Source organism: Puntigrus tetrazona, unplaced genomic scaffold, assembly GCF_018831695.1.
Source record: "Puntigrus tetrazona isolate hp1 unplaced genomic scaffold, ASM1883169v1 S000000148, whole genome shotgun sequence".
NCBI classification, from domain to species: Eukaryota; Metazoa; Chordata; class Actinopteri; order Cypriniformes; family Cyprinidae; genus Puntigrus; species Puntigrus tetrazona.
In genome coordinates, this window is record NW_025047824.1 from 2,458,108 (window position 1) to 2,471,749 (window position 13,642).

The window sequence follows — 13,642 nt, forward strand, 5'->3', positions numbered from 1 at the left end:
CTGTATTTTTAATAAAATCTCATCCCCATACATTTGACTGGTAGTGCGTATATTTATTGCATTTATTTATTTATTATGCATATAATATGCATTATGTATGTATTTTATGTCTTAGTATAAAATGCATATATAATGCATATTATATGCATAATATATGCATACATTGTGTACTGTAGGGCATAGATTAACGCTTAATGATATAGAAGTATAAGAAACAATATACTGCCAATTTCTAAAGCCGCTTTTTATAATATGTGTGCTAGCTAGCATTAAACATAATTAATCTTAATAGCATGTTAGTTTCGACAACTGTAAAGTAATAGCATGCTGATTTTATGCATTTTTATATTTTATTCTGAATGTGTTTTTTGTGGCTCTGTATGTTCAGAAAGAGGAAGAGGAGGCTCGCCAGAGAGAAGAGGCAGAGCGTTTGCGTCTTGAGAGAGAAAAACACTTCCAGAAAGAGGAGGCTGAAAGAATGGAGAGGAAGAAGGTAAACTAATTTAATTCTGAGTGCTTTTTAAGGTAGTGGCAGGGTTTAAATGTTATCTGATTCTTGTGTGTCACAGCGCCTTGAGGAAATTATGAAACGTACACGCCGATCTGATCAGGTAAGATGTAATATCTGCAAGCACTTGCCTTCATCTTTTTAGCATTGTGAAGTGCTGGCTCTTCACCAACACACTTTCCATTTATTTTACTTAAACGTTTTGAAGAAAACCCCCCAACAGAATAATGGTGACGTGAGCCAGCAGAGTGGACAGAATTCAGGTGATTTGTGATTTTTTTACAATTTACATGTGTTTCCTTACTCTGACGTGAATTTAGACGATGCCTGTTGTGAATCTGACGTATTTGACGTCGCGCTCTCTTGCCTTTCTTAGCGAGCTCAATATCCAGCAGCCCTTCAGTGACTCTCTCGGCCTCTCGGGCTCCAGAGACCTCTGAGACGGTGTGCAGTGACAGTAACGGACACACGGGGCCCAGCTTCATTACTCCCATACTGCCCACATCAGGTCACAGGTGAAAACAGAGTTCATCTATTAAGATCATTAATAGTTGTTGAGCGATTTTTAAAGGGTATCATTGCTTTTATGCAAAAGTGTTAATTAATGATAATGACTGTAATTCATTTGTGTGGTATTTAAAATGATATTAGACTGCTTACCTTTTTTTATTGCTTTTATTTTATTTCAAAGTCACTTTGGAAAATTGTCTTCTAAATGGATCGGTGTAATAATGCAGTAAATGAATCTCTCCTGTCCTCTACTGGTGATCGGAGGAACTCCAATTTGTTTTTGTTTTTTTCTAAGCACATTAGATAATTTGTTTACACACAGTATAAGCTCTATTTTCATTTCCATTCAATAATTTAGTAGACACTTTTATCCCAAATGACTTCAAATGAGAATGCAAAGTACACGCATTTCAAGCCAACAAAATGCTTCATTGGAAAAACTTGATGTAAAAACAGTCTGTAATCTCTGACGCCTTTTTTTTACTTCAAGTGGGGCTGCCCAGCTTCTGCCCAGAGAAAACGGCACCGTCACAGAGGCCTTCGAGGAGGTCATAGAGGTTCCTGCGGCGACCAAATTGTCCCGTCAAGATGGAGATGGTGAGGAGGTGGAAAATGAAGAAGAGGAGAAGAAAAAGCTTCCTTTATTGGCTTTCAGAGAGAACGGCAGCATGCATAATGTGAGTGGACTGGAGGAAAACCCGGCACAGTAGAGTTCAGGTCAGTCAGTCCGGACACAACATGGATTTGGGGTGACGTGCGATGGCCCCTTTACCTTATTTAGATTACTTCCCATTATAGATGTTCGAACATTTATAATGATGGAAATGCAACATGCAACACTCAGATTGAAAGAAAACCGAGTCGGAGGGAGACCCCTCAATGCACTTCATCTGACACCTAAAATGGCGAAGAGAAATTACGAAATTAAGATCTCTTGGCCTCTACTTCCTGTAATCCGCTCATGTCTCCTCAAACTGAAGTGGTGCGCCTTAGAAACCCACGTCTTCTGTCTTTTTGGGGGGGACCAGCATTGTGGTGACTGAAGTCACATCTAATACTTGAAGAAAAGTCTCGTCGCTGTCGTGGAAACTCCTGTGAAGTGCTAACCACAAGGAATGTGTGACAAGAGAATGATGTTTGTTGTGTTTGCTTAGATTTATGGCAAAACCCAGTTTTGCTCTCGTTATGCCAGCAATTGAGTGGCTGAACTCTCTGCTTAGTTTTATAATTACTGTTCGAATGAAGAGAACGTATTTTCTTCCCTCTTTGCAAAGCTTGAACAGATTTTTGCCTCTTGAATTTTGAATTTTGATACGGTTTGCAAAGACCCGGTCTCACTCAACCCCAAACGTACGGCTCTCTACGTTAATCTAAGCGAAGCAAAACCACCATCACAATTTATTTTTTTTTGATATGACTGGGTGAATCAGGGTTACTCAGGATCATATTCATGATTATATTTAACTCAAAATTAAATGGAAAAAAATGTTTATTTAATCACACCCTTCCATTTCTTAGTACAGTAATTGTGAGAAAAATGACATATTATGTACAGTGTGAAGTATGTACATTGTGTAAACTGCCTATAATTAATGCTGATTCAAATAAAAATGTTTATGACCTTTTTTCCATTAGATTTTGGGTTGAAATGTGACCTGGATGTGTTTTTGTGAGGTTCACCCCGCTGTTGTTTTCAGTAACATTAATCACGAAAGCAACTTGTACTATAGAAACGTATTCTTATATGAAATGTAACGTCTATTTCATCGGTAGAACCCATACAATCTAATCATTAAAAATCCTTCAAAAGTAATAATAACATAACATAAAAACACGCAGAATCTCTTTAAATTGAAATGCTGCTACCTATGTCTTTCCTCTGCCTTATCAGATGAAGTGAAGTTTTGAGGATTTGTTTATAGAGCTGATGTTAAAGGGCTGATTTTTTTTTTTTTTTTTTTTTAATCCTGTACATTAATAAGCTCGTTACACATGCTGTCAGCCCTGTGAGTCCTGCTGCATCACGTAGCTATTTTCATCTAAGCCCTATGAGCCAAGCCCATCAATAGTTCATAGGGCTTATGGAAAACCAAGTATCCTATATAGGACATTATTATAACGCGATTTATCTTATAAGACTATCTCGGTTCGTTTTTGTTGTAGTCGGTATCAGTGAGTAGTCGGCGGACACCGTGCAAAAAAAGTAGCAGGGATCCATTACATATCTTGAAACCGAGAAATTGTAAATCTTGATATGCAAATGCTCAAAAAGTATACATAAATCTTGCACAAAATCCGTTTCGTATGAGGGCGGGTGTAGGATTGAAACGAGCACAACTTGTTTACTGAGACGTCAGGGAGCGATTTCTCAGTGAAGACTTATTTAAAGAGCACTTCTGATAAAGCGCCCGCGTGCCCTTGACCTAACCAACAGCACTGAGTACCACTTTAATAAACTGAAGTGTTTTCTCCCAACCAAGTCGATCTATATGCATGTACAAATGATGAAAATCAATAAACTTTTTATCTGGAAATGACAAAGGCTGCTTTGTGCATGTGTCTGTGTAAAATGAAGCCGTGGTTATGGGATTTTTTTCAAACTTTTGCATGTGAAACAATTTGATGTTTCGATTCAGCCGTGGTTTATGTGGCGCCAGTACGTTGCTAACATTTTTTTTTTCCTTGAGGTTTAGATGTTTAAGAAACATTGCATTTATATTTAATCGAACAGGGATGTTGAAATTTTCAGTGGTTTTCAACGGCATGCCATGGATGCTGTCAATCAAGCTTTTATTTAACGTTCAGTTGTGATTTACTAATAATAATTGAAGATGTATGGTAAAATGTAAGCTTAGCTACTATTTATAAAAGACAAAAAAAATTTTAGTTATTTTCATGTTTTTGAAAGAATTCATAGGCTCAGTTAATGTGACAAAAATATAGTAAAAACAACAAAATTGTTAAATGTACAATTCAAAATGGATGTTTTCCAATTAAATAAATACATAAATAAAATGTAATTTATTCTCATGATGCAGAGTTCATTTATCAGCATCATTACTCCAGGTCTAAGAAATATGCTCTCATTAATGTTAAAAATTTTTGTGGAAACAGTGATACTTTTCCCCCAGATCTGTACTGAATGAAGTATTATTAAAAAAAAAAAAAAAAAATGACCACAAAATTCAGCAGTAGTCTGTATGACATGCATTGTGAGATTTGTTGAATTAACAGACACACCAAAAATGTGTCTCAGGATAGATGAGAATTGCTTTATTTCGAACACATTTTCTTTAATATTGTTTGTAAATGTTTCTGAAATTTTTCTCCAATTAGAGCGTAAAGCACCGGGTTTAAGCAGCAGTGTGAAAAAGCCAAGAGCCGGCAAGTGTAAAATGCGTAATCAAGATAAATGGATACATTGCAGTCCACGAATGAAGACAAACCATAATCCTGCAGAATTCTCAAGAACATTACTATGTTATAAGGAGCCCATCCCGTGAAGAATAGCAGCCCAATGCAGAATATCAGTTTGATGGTCTTGTGTCGCTTCCTTGTTTGGGATCGTGCGACTGTCTGGAACATTCTGACGTGACAAAATCCCATGATGCAAAATGCAATCAAGAAGAAAACAATTTGTAAATAAACAGAGGCGTGTTTTAATCGAATACTGTCAAATTCACAGTAAAGGTTCCCCTCGTTCTCTAAAACCTGGCTACGAAGGGAGACTAAAAGTGCAGCTGTTCCGCTCAACATCCATATGATAAAAGGAGCGACTGAAAAACATCTGCACCTCTCCCAGTCGGACAGAGGATGAACCACCGCCATGTAACGCTGAACGGTCATCAGAGTCAAGAACAACACGCTGCTGTAAAAACCGACATAGAAGAGAAACTTCACCGCTTTACAGCCAGCCTCTCCAAAGGTCCAACCCCAGATGTAGTACGAGGCCCAGAATGGAAGTCCGAAAGTGAAGAGAAGATCCGACACGGCTAAATTGAAGATCAGGACGTTGATCGGCAATCGAAACTTTTCGTACAGCAGCAGGATGACCAAAACCATTAGGTTACCAATGCAGCTCAACACGACCAGAAGAGCGAAGAAAACTGGAACTACAATGGACCCGACTTCGACCACCTCTTCTTTGCGACATAGCTGGTCTTCTGGTTCTGTATAATCTGTATACCCTTCAGTCATGTCGTTCTCTATATAATCATATTACATCTGTCATCGACGTTTAATGAAATTATTTCTTTATTGATGAAATAATAAAGAAGAATATATTTACCTTAATTTTTGTCGGTTCTGTTATTAATATGACTCAAAAGTACCAAACTGAAACCTATTGGAAGAAAACTGCACAGCAAATTAAAGCTAATGTTTAGTGACAGGATGTTTTGGAAGGGATATCTGAGAGTATTTATGTTGAATGGGAGGGTTAAAAACACCTACCTTTTAAAAACTCATTTCTCTTTTCCTTTATAAATGTGAAATGAAAGTACCGTTTGTGCAGTGAAAGCAGTTGTTCTTTAAAGTCTTGTGGCAATTCCTTAGTAACATCATAAGGTAGTTTCCAGTTAATGGGTGTTTCAGTTGGTTTACATCACAGTATTCATAGGACAGACTTAGAAAGTTGTAAAAGTGTTGTTTTTTATAAAGGTGATAATGGTTAAAGGGATGTAATGTACGGTATGCGAAAAGTTCATTTACTAAAAATGGGTAACTTAATTTGTTTTTCATTGTGCTTTCCAAATAATCCCAATGAAACTGCAGTTGGGTTATTTTGATTAGGTTTAAAAATAATGAAAAAAATTAAAAACTAACACAAAAACAAAAACATTTGAGCATTATAAAAAATGGAGGTATATGTTTTTGTAAATACACATGTATTCTGCAAACATACTAATATTGTTTATGTTAACAGGTTGAAAGCTACACGCAAAGATAAGCTTGGCATGATCTCAAATCTTCCATTTTCCTGTTTATGTAAGTCAGTGATGACGCTCTGCTTCCTTCCACAAACCTCAATTTACTGTCACGTGAAAGAAAGAAAAAAAGTCAGCTTCCAGTCATAACTGAAATGCACAAAAACAAAACTGCATAATCTGCATTTTCTCAAACGGAAATGGTTTGTTTTACACAAATTTTAGGTCGGAGGATTTAAGAAGTTCACAGTGGTTCATTCACAAAAAAATCCAAACGGCTGATAAACAATGCAATAATCTTCATTTTGATGGCACCCATTCACCTCAGAGGATCCTTTGATAAGCAATTGATACAAAGGAAATTTTCTCCAAATCTGCTCCAAAACACTTACTATATATTTCTTGCATAGGGAGTACATTTTCAGTTATTTTCAGTTTATTTTTTAAAGTTAACTATTCCTTAAAGCACTTAAAAGCCTCTTTTCTCCAAATACTGAATATTTCTGAGACTTTTATTAAACTTTTATTTATACACTTGAGTCTTTACACAGAACAAACCTTCTTGGATATTTCTCGCAAAGTATTACAAAACTTTGCATCTACAAATATTAAAATCGCTGGGTTTATGCAACAGTGAGAGAACGCTAACATCCGGCACGCATAATATGCATAGTCAAGTCTTATGCTTACGTCACAGTCTGTGAATGGATGGATTGTCAATGATTTTAAGAACATGACGATGTTATATGGAGCCCAACCGATAAAAAACAGCAGCACAATAAAAAATGTTATTCTAACAGTCTTGTGATCCGACTTAGCCTGTGATTTTGTAATCGTCCGAAGCATTCTGCCATAGCAGTATCCCATGATTACAAATGCAATGAAGAAAAACGCATTTTGAAAATAAGCAACGGCGGATTTCCATTCAAAAGTGCCGTATTCACAATACTGGCTGTCAGATTGTGTCATGACTCTGCTGTGAAGTGAACCGAGCAGCGCAACCGTTCCACTCAAGATCCAAATAACAAAAGGAGCGAGTGAAAAACATCTGCACCTCTCCCAGTCGGACAGAGGATGAACCACCGCCATGTAACGCTGAACGGTCATCAGAGTCAAGAACAACACGCTGCTGTAAAAACCGACATAGAAGAGAAACTTCACCGCTTTACAGCCAGCCTCTCCAAAGGTCCAACCCCAGATGTAGTACGAGGCCCAGAATGGAAGTCCGAAAGTGAAGAGAAGATCCGACACGGCTAAATTGAGGATGAAGAAATTGGTCAGAGATTTGAGGCCTTTGTAGAGCGCGAGGATGACCAGAACGAGGATGTTACCGATGCAGCTCAACACAACCACCGCTGTGAAAAAAAGTGGAATGAGAATTGCTCCGACTTTAACCACCTCCTCTTTGCGACACAGCTGGTCTTCATAGTCAGTGTGGTAGTTAAGGTCAGGGTACTCCTCAGTCATGTTGGTGTCAGATTTGTCCAGGTTTGGATCTCTAATGTTTGTACACTGAAAGTGAATTTAGAATGAATTACGAAGAAACGGTTACAATGATTTTTTTCTAAAACGTGGTCCAGTAAAATAAATCAATTTTTAAATCATTAATACAATGCTAAAAATTAGTCTCTTGGGAGAAAGTGAAGTTATAATGAATATATAAACGACTTACCTGAATTATTGATGATCTTGTGTCAGAACAGCTCATTAACTGATCACTGCAGATGAATGCATCATATCAGTGAATTATAAAGAGCGGTGTGTTGTTCTGGTGATTTCTGAGAGATGCTTGTATGATAAAGGTAAATAACAAACATCCCCCTCAAACCTCAGACTCTAAATCCTTTCATCTCACTTGCTAAGAGGAAACTGAAGTGGCTTTGTGATCTTTACATTTTAAGTAACAGCTTTACTAAGAGGCAACAAATACAATAGGAAAGTCACCTGCTTTCTCGTGAGCAAAAGACCCAAATTATGAGTGTGATCATGTGTTCAGCTTTATAAGAGTCACATGTGCTCAAAGTTTCCATCAAAACAAGTTTTGCAATCAAAAGTTATAGTCATTTGGCTGTCTTCATTTGCTATGATACTGGCGGAGAATGGATTTTCCCTGCCAGGAATTTACTTCATAAAAGCTTAGTCATAAAAACATATAAGCGATCCCAAGTATTTGTAAACACAGTCTAACCATTGTATCCGCATTCACAGATTGAGGTCATAAAGCCCTGCCCGCTCTCTCTGAGGGCTGTCACAACTAATGAAGGGATGCGCTTTTGACAAGAAATGTATTTCAGCTAACTAACAAAATCTTTCTGCGATTGTTCAGCCAGTGATGCTCAACTTGCATCTACAAAAACTAAAATTGCTTCGTTTTTTGCAGCAGTGCGAGAAAGCTAACATTCTGCAAGCATAATATGCAACATAGTCAACTCTGTGATGGTGAATTAATGCTCGGTCAAAGATTTTAGTAACAGGACAATGTTCTATGGAACCTGACTGATCTAGATCTTGTAGAGAACCGTGTTGATCAGAACTGATTATCTGCGGAGGAACACAATCTCTAGTATAAAATCAACTTGAACTGCGTGGACCATGTTAATAGATCGACCAGATCTATAAGAACATGCCCACGCAGGAAAGTCACTTGCTTTCCCACCAGCAAGACCCAAGTTGTGTCATGTGTGTCTTTTCCAGTCACATGTTTAAAAATTTCCAAGAAAACAAATTCTGTAGTCAAAAGTAATAGCCACTTGCAGCTTCATTGGCTATCCTTGGGATCTTTAATATCAATTTAATTTCACATTTTAGTGGTGATCTGATCAAGATTCTGTAACTTCATTTTAAATTCTTGCAGTGGTTATTGGGAGAAAATAAGAAATTCCAAACTTTTAATGAATGTTTATACAATATGATGTTCAATTTACAACAAATCAATCAAAAGTTATCGATGTCACTTTTATTTACATATATGACCTGTTTTTTTGAGACCGTGTTGATGTCAATCTAAGGCCTTAAAGGAATAGTTTAACCCAAACTGAAAATTCTGTCATCATTTACTCACCCTTGAGGTTTCCAAACCTGAATTTCTTTGTTCTGTCGAACACAAAGATATTTTAAAGAAAGTTTGTAACCAGGCTGTTTTGGGTCACCATTGACTTCCATAGTATTTTTGTCCTACTGTGGAAGTCAATGGTGACCAAAACAACCTGGTCATAAACTCTTCCTTTGCGTTCGGCAGAACAAAACAATTCATACAGGTTTGGAAATACTCAAGGGTGAGTAAATGACGTAAATTGCTCATAAACTGTTACCAAACCTTCCACCTACAATAACTAAAAACACAACAGTGTGCACATAACACTGCGTAACGGCTAAAATTCGCCATGCATAATATTCAGCATGGTCGAGTCTTTTTCTTACATCACAGTCTGCGAATGGATTGACGGTCAAAGATTTTAAAAACATGATAATATTATATGGAGCCCAACCGATGAAAAACACCAGTGCGATGGAGAATATTAGTCTAACAGTCTTGTGTCTCTTATTAGTCCGTGATTTTGTAATCGTACAAAGCATTCTGCCATAGCAGTATCCCATGATTACAAATGCAATGAAGAAAAACGCATTTTGAAAATAAGCAATGGCAGATTTCCATTCAAAAGTGCCGTATTCACAATACTGGCTGTCAGATTGTGTCATGACTCTGCTGTGAAGTGAACCGAGCAGCGCAACCGTTCCACTCAAGATCCAAATAACAAAAGGAGCGAGTGAAAAACATCTGCACCTCTCCCAGTCGGACAGAGGATGAACCACCGCCATGTAACGCTGAACGGTCATCAGAGTCAAGAACAACACGCTGCTGTAAAAACCGACATAGAAGAGAAACTTCACCGCTTTACAGCCAGCCTCTCCAAAGGTCCAACCCCAGATGTAGTACGAGGCCCAGAATGGAAGTCCGAAAGTGAAGAGAAGATCCGACACGGCTAAATTGAGGATGAAGACATTGGTCAGGGATTTGAGGCCTTTGTAGAGCGCGAGGATGACCAGAACGAGGATGTTACCGATGCAGCTCAACACAACCACCGCTGTGAAAAAAAGTGGAATAACAATGGATCCGACATTCACCACCTCCTCTTTGCGACACAGCTGGTCTTCATAGTCAGGATCATATTCGTATGTTGTATTCTCATCAGTCATGTTGTTCTGCTGTTGCAAACTGGCCAGATCGGATTTGTCCATGTTTAATTCTTTGCTATTTGTATGCTGAAAATAAAAAGCCAACAAAAAACCTTAAAATGCTTGTATTTTTCTGAAATGATTACAAAGAATCGGCAAGTAAGAAAATGCAAAAAAAATATACACAAAAAGACTGAAATAGCATGTTCTTCTAAAACGTATTTTGTCATCGTTACATGATTTTTTTTTGCACCGCATACAAAAAAAAAAAACATTTTTATTGAGAAGTAAAAAAGGGGTGGAAAAGCAGAAATACAATTTTCTTGTAAAATCTATACATAAAACATACTTTTTGTGTGCTACGGATGTGTAAGATATTAATACAGTCTCTGCCTTTTCATCAGGGGTGAATAAAAGGTATGAAAATGAGTTTAACCTGAATAACTTTGTCCAGAGAAAGACTTACTGGAAATCTTTGATCTTGTAGCGCAGCGATGATCGAACCACAGGCGACCACAGCCTCTGGTACAAAAGGAACTGGAATTTCGTGAACTATGTTAAAAGATCAAATATTAGTAACTGCAAGGTATAAGAACATAATCAATGAATAAAAAATGAATATTGTTCTGGTGGTATCTGAGTGATGTTTGCATGATGGAAAAGCAAATAAATAAATTACCCCTTAACCTCAGACGATCAGAGGAAGCTGAAGCGGCTTTGTAAACTTCTCTAGAAGTAACTGCTCTGCTTTAACCATTTTTTTAGTGACAGACGAGACAAAAACCACAGAAAAAAATCGCTTGCTTTCTCACGAGCAAAGGCTATCTTCTCTTCTCTGCGTTAATAACGATTCATTTGTTGGTGGGGTTCTTTCGTTACATACTTTCAGTTTTATTTTTATATGCAGTGAACATCACTTTTGTTGGTGTCTTGTATAAAAGACGCCTGGGAGCCAGAAATCTTTCTGATTGATAGGGGATCAAATACTTATTTGACTCTTTAAAATGCAAATCAATTTATAATTGTTTTAAAAATGTGTTTTTCTGGATTTTTTTGTTGTTGCGCGCTGTTATAATAAGCCTACTATTAAAATTACAGACTGATTTCTTCGTCAGCGGGCAAACATACAAAACCAGCAGGGGATCAAATCATTTTTTTCCTTGCTGTATACGATATTGTTGATAATAATTCATTTTCTGACTGTTGATTTGCCCTGTTATAAGTTGAGAAGATTAATTGGTCCGCTATAAATACACTCTAAAAAGAGGTTCTTTACACTCTGTAACAGTTCTTGTTAAGCCCATACTTGTGTGTATTAGATCCTTTTCGAAAATTATTTCTAAGCCATTATTGTTTTTCTGGAACTCAACCATCCAGCCACACAGACTATGTATCATATACCAGTCATGTCTCTTTTTATTTTGTTAAACAGAATACGATCAACTATGTTCAGTCAATGATACTTCTCTCTTCTTCTCCACTGAGTAAATGGCAGATATATATTGGCAGAAGCTGAGCAATGGCACAACAAAGTTTTCAAATATTCAGTCCCAGCATAGCATCTCTGGTTTAGTTTTTTTAAAAGATCTACTGAAGAATCATTTTTAGATGAACTTTATGCTAACAAAAGCGTACAGTAAAAAACAGGGTTCAAGCAACAGTGAGAGAAAGCTATTATTTGGCATGTATAATAAGCATAGTCAATGCTTTGGCTTACATCACAGTCTGCGAACGGATTGACGGTCAATGATTTTAAAAACATGATAATGTTATATGGAGCCCAACCGGTGAAACACACCAGTGCAATGGAGAATATTAGTCTAACAGTCTTGTGTCTCTTATTAGTCCGTGATTTTGTAATCGTACAAAGCATTCTGCCATAGCAGTATCCCATGATTACAAATGCAATGAAGAAAAACGCATTTTGAAAATAAGCAACGGCAGATTTCCATTCAAAAGTGCCGTATTCACAATACTGGCTGTCAGATTGTGTCATGACTCTGCTGTGAAGTGAACCGAGCAGCGCAACCGTTCCACTCAAGATCCAAATAACAAAAGGAGCGACTGAAAAACATCTGCACCTCTCCCAGTCGGACAGAGGATGAACCACCGCCATGTAACGCTGAACGGTCATCAGAGTCAAGAACAACACGCTGCTGTAAAAACCGACATAGAAGAGAAACTTCACCGCTTTACAGCCAGCCTCTCCAAAGGTCCAACCCCAGATGTAGTACGAGGCCCAGAATGGAAGTCCGAAAGTGAAGAGAAGATCCGACACGGCTAAATTGAGGATGAAGACATTGGTCAGGGATTTGAGGCCTTTGTAGAGCGCGAGGATGACCAGAACGAGGATGTTACCGATGCAGCTCAACACAACCACCGCTGTGAAAAAAAGTGGAATGAGAATTGCTCCGACTCTAACCACCTCCTCTTTGCGACACAACTGATCTTCATAGTCAGGATCATATTCGTATGTTGTATTCTCATCAGTCATGTTGTGCGGTTCCAAACTAGATCAGATTCCTGATAAATCTGCTTTTTCAAGACAAAACAAGAAAAAAAGATACATGAATCAATTTATCTAAATGTTTTACAGCGTGAATGTACTGTATTAGTTTGATAATCATTTAGTTCTTACCCGTTGCTCTTTCCACAGTCAGTTTGCAAGCCGATAAACTGCGTCTCTTGTCTAACTAAATTGGATCAAACCAGTCTGGCTTGAAATATGAAACCATTTTTCCCACAGATTTTTAGTCGACCTTCTTGAGGAGTTGAAAGCTGATCAGATGTGAAAGAGGCGTTGTTTCGAATACTAAAAGGAAATCTTTTCTCTTTTTTTACACTCTGATTGGTGTGGTTTGTGAAAAAACGGTTCTCTCTCTCCATAAGTCGCAGTTAAGTGTAAGACTATAGGTAACGTTAGTGTAGTCTGTTATTAACGCACATCATAAAATCTTTTTAGGCAAGTACCACATAATGGATGTAATGCCATGAAATGTTTTTAATACGATGGGCACTGTACTCGGCTTGATCACAGTCTATTAAAGTTCGGCTTATTAAATTAGGTTTATCATTGTATATACAGAAAGCAAGCAAGAAATATGGAAAACTCAAAATCAGTTAAATCGCAGGGTAGCAAAACGATTCGCTGTTTCGAAGCGTTTGTGTTGCAAATACTGACTGTGGAAAGGTCAACAGGTAGTTTAGCTGCAGAACAATTACTAGTGACACAAAAATGTGGAAAAAAGAAACTCCTTGTCTTTCACGAGGACCCTTTGTCATTCCGTTCTTTTTCACAGCAGTGGTTGTATTTAGCTGCTTTGGTAGCATCCTCGTTCAGGTCATCCTTTTACTTTCCAAGAGCCTTAAATCCAAGTCTTCATCCTCAATTTAGCCGTGTGAGGTCTGCTGTTCACTTTCGGACTTCCATTCTGGGCAACAGACTTTTTTTCTGCAACTACAATCTACTAGGTCAGATTGATTTAGGTTCAGTTCTTTATTCCCTACCGACATATCCTGTGTA

The 13,642-nt window shown here is 37.6% G+C and overlaps 5 protein-coding genes across 13 annotated transcripts in view; 1 reads left to right on the forward strand and 4 right to left on the reverse strand.

The window, feature by feature from the left end:
• Nucleotides 1–3,555, forward strand: part of map7b (microtubule-associated protein 7b) — a 27,071-nt gene extending 23,516 nt beyond the window's left edge. For all 8 annotated transcript variants that reach the window (XM_043230153.1, XM_043230151.1, XM_043230152.1 and 5 more), the window contains 5 exons: nt 389–493; nt 570–611; nt 717–771; nt 885–1,023; nt 1,509–3,555. In XM_043230153.1, coding sequence (XP_043086088.1) covers nt 389–493; nt 570–611; nt 717–771; nt 885–1,023; nt 1,509–1,728 — 561 coding nt within the window. In that variant the 3' untranslated portion in view covers nt 1,729–3,555. The remainder of the gene's footprint in view (nt 1–388; nt 494–569; nt 612–716; nt 772–884; nt 1,024–1,508) is intronic.
• On the reverse strand, nt 2,942–6,296 carry LOC122332767 (chemokine XC receptor 1). Its single transcript, XM_043230163.1, has 2 exons — nt 5,307–6,296; nt 2,942–5,223 (listed from the first exon to the last, which is right to left on the reverse strand). The coding sequence occupies exon 2, from the start codon at nt 5,213–5,215 to the stop codon at nt 4,292–4,294; it is 924 nt and encodes a 307-aa protein (XP_043086098.1). The 5' UTR covers nt 5,216–5,223; nt 5,307–6,296; the 3' UTR covers nt 2,942–4,291.
• Nucleotides 6,297–6,434: 138 nt separating this feature from the next.
• On the reverse strand, nt 6,435–7,896 carry LOC122332764 (chemokine XC receptor 1-like). The gene is made up of 2 exons (XM_043230160.1): nt 7,616–7,896; nt 6,435–7,455 (listed from the first exon to the last, which is right to left on the reverse strand). Exons 1-2 carry the CDS (start codon nt 7,649–7,651, stop codon nt 6,487–6,489), a joined length of 1,005 nt encoding a protein of 334 aa, XP_043086095.1. The 5' UTR covers nt 7,652–7,896; the 3' UTR covers nt 6,435–6,486.
• A 1,316-nt stretch (nt 7,897–9,212) lies between these two features.
• Nucleotides 9,213–10,197, reverse strand: LOC122332766 (chemokine XC receptor 1-like). Its single transcript, XM_043230162.1, has one exon. The coding sequence runs from the start codon at nt 10,180–10,182 to the stop codon at nt 9,241–9,243; it is 942 nt and encodes a 313-aa protein (XP_043086097.1). The 5' UTR covers nt 10,183–10,197; the 3' UTR covers nt 9,213–9,240.
• A 1,322-nt stretch (nt 10,198–11,519) lies between these two features.
• On the reverse strand, nt 11,520–13,426 carry LOC122332768 (chemokine XC receptor 1-like). 2 transcript variants are annotated; one of them, XM_043230164.1, is made up of 2 exons: nt 12,758–13,426; nt 11,520–12,651 (listed from the first exon to the last, which is right to left on the reverse strand). In XM_043230164.1, exon 2 carries the CDS (start codon nt 12,611–12,613, stop codon nt 11,735–11,737), a length of 879 nt encoding a protein of 292 aa, XP_043086099.1. In that variant the 5' UTR covers nt 12,614–12,651; nt 12,758–13,426; the 3' UTR covers nt 11,520–11,734. The 2 variants fall into 2 exon arrangements, with proteins under 2 accessions (XP_043086099.1, XP_043086100.1); XM_043230165.1 differs by having other exon boundaries at nt 11,520–12,654.
• Nucleotides 13,427–13,642: the final 216 nt, after the last annotated feature.

Coding starts and splice junctions, on each gene's coding strand:
- LOC122332767 (XM_043230163.1), bottom strand. CDS start 5,215: ATGACTGAAGGGTATACAGATTATACAGAACCAGAAGACCAGCTATGT.
- LOC122332764 (XM_043230160.1), bottom strand. CDS start 7,651: ATGAGCTGTTCTGACACAAGATCATCAATAATTCAG. Junction 7,456..7,615: donor CAAGATCATCAATAATTCAG/GTAAGTCGTTTA, acceptor ATTCACTTTCAG/TGTACAAACATTAGAGATCC.
- LOC122332766 (XM_043230162.1), bottom strand. CDS start 10,182: ATGGACAAATCCGATCTGGCCAGTTTGCAACAGCAGAACAACATGACT.
- LOC122332768 (XM_043230164.1), bottom strand. CDS start 12,613: ATGACTGATGAGAATACAACATACGAATATGATCCTGACTATGAAGAT.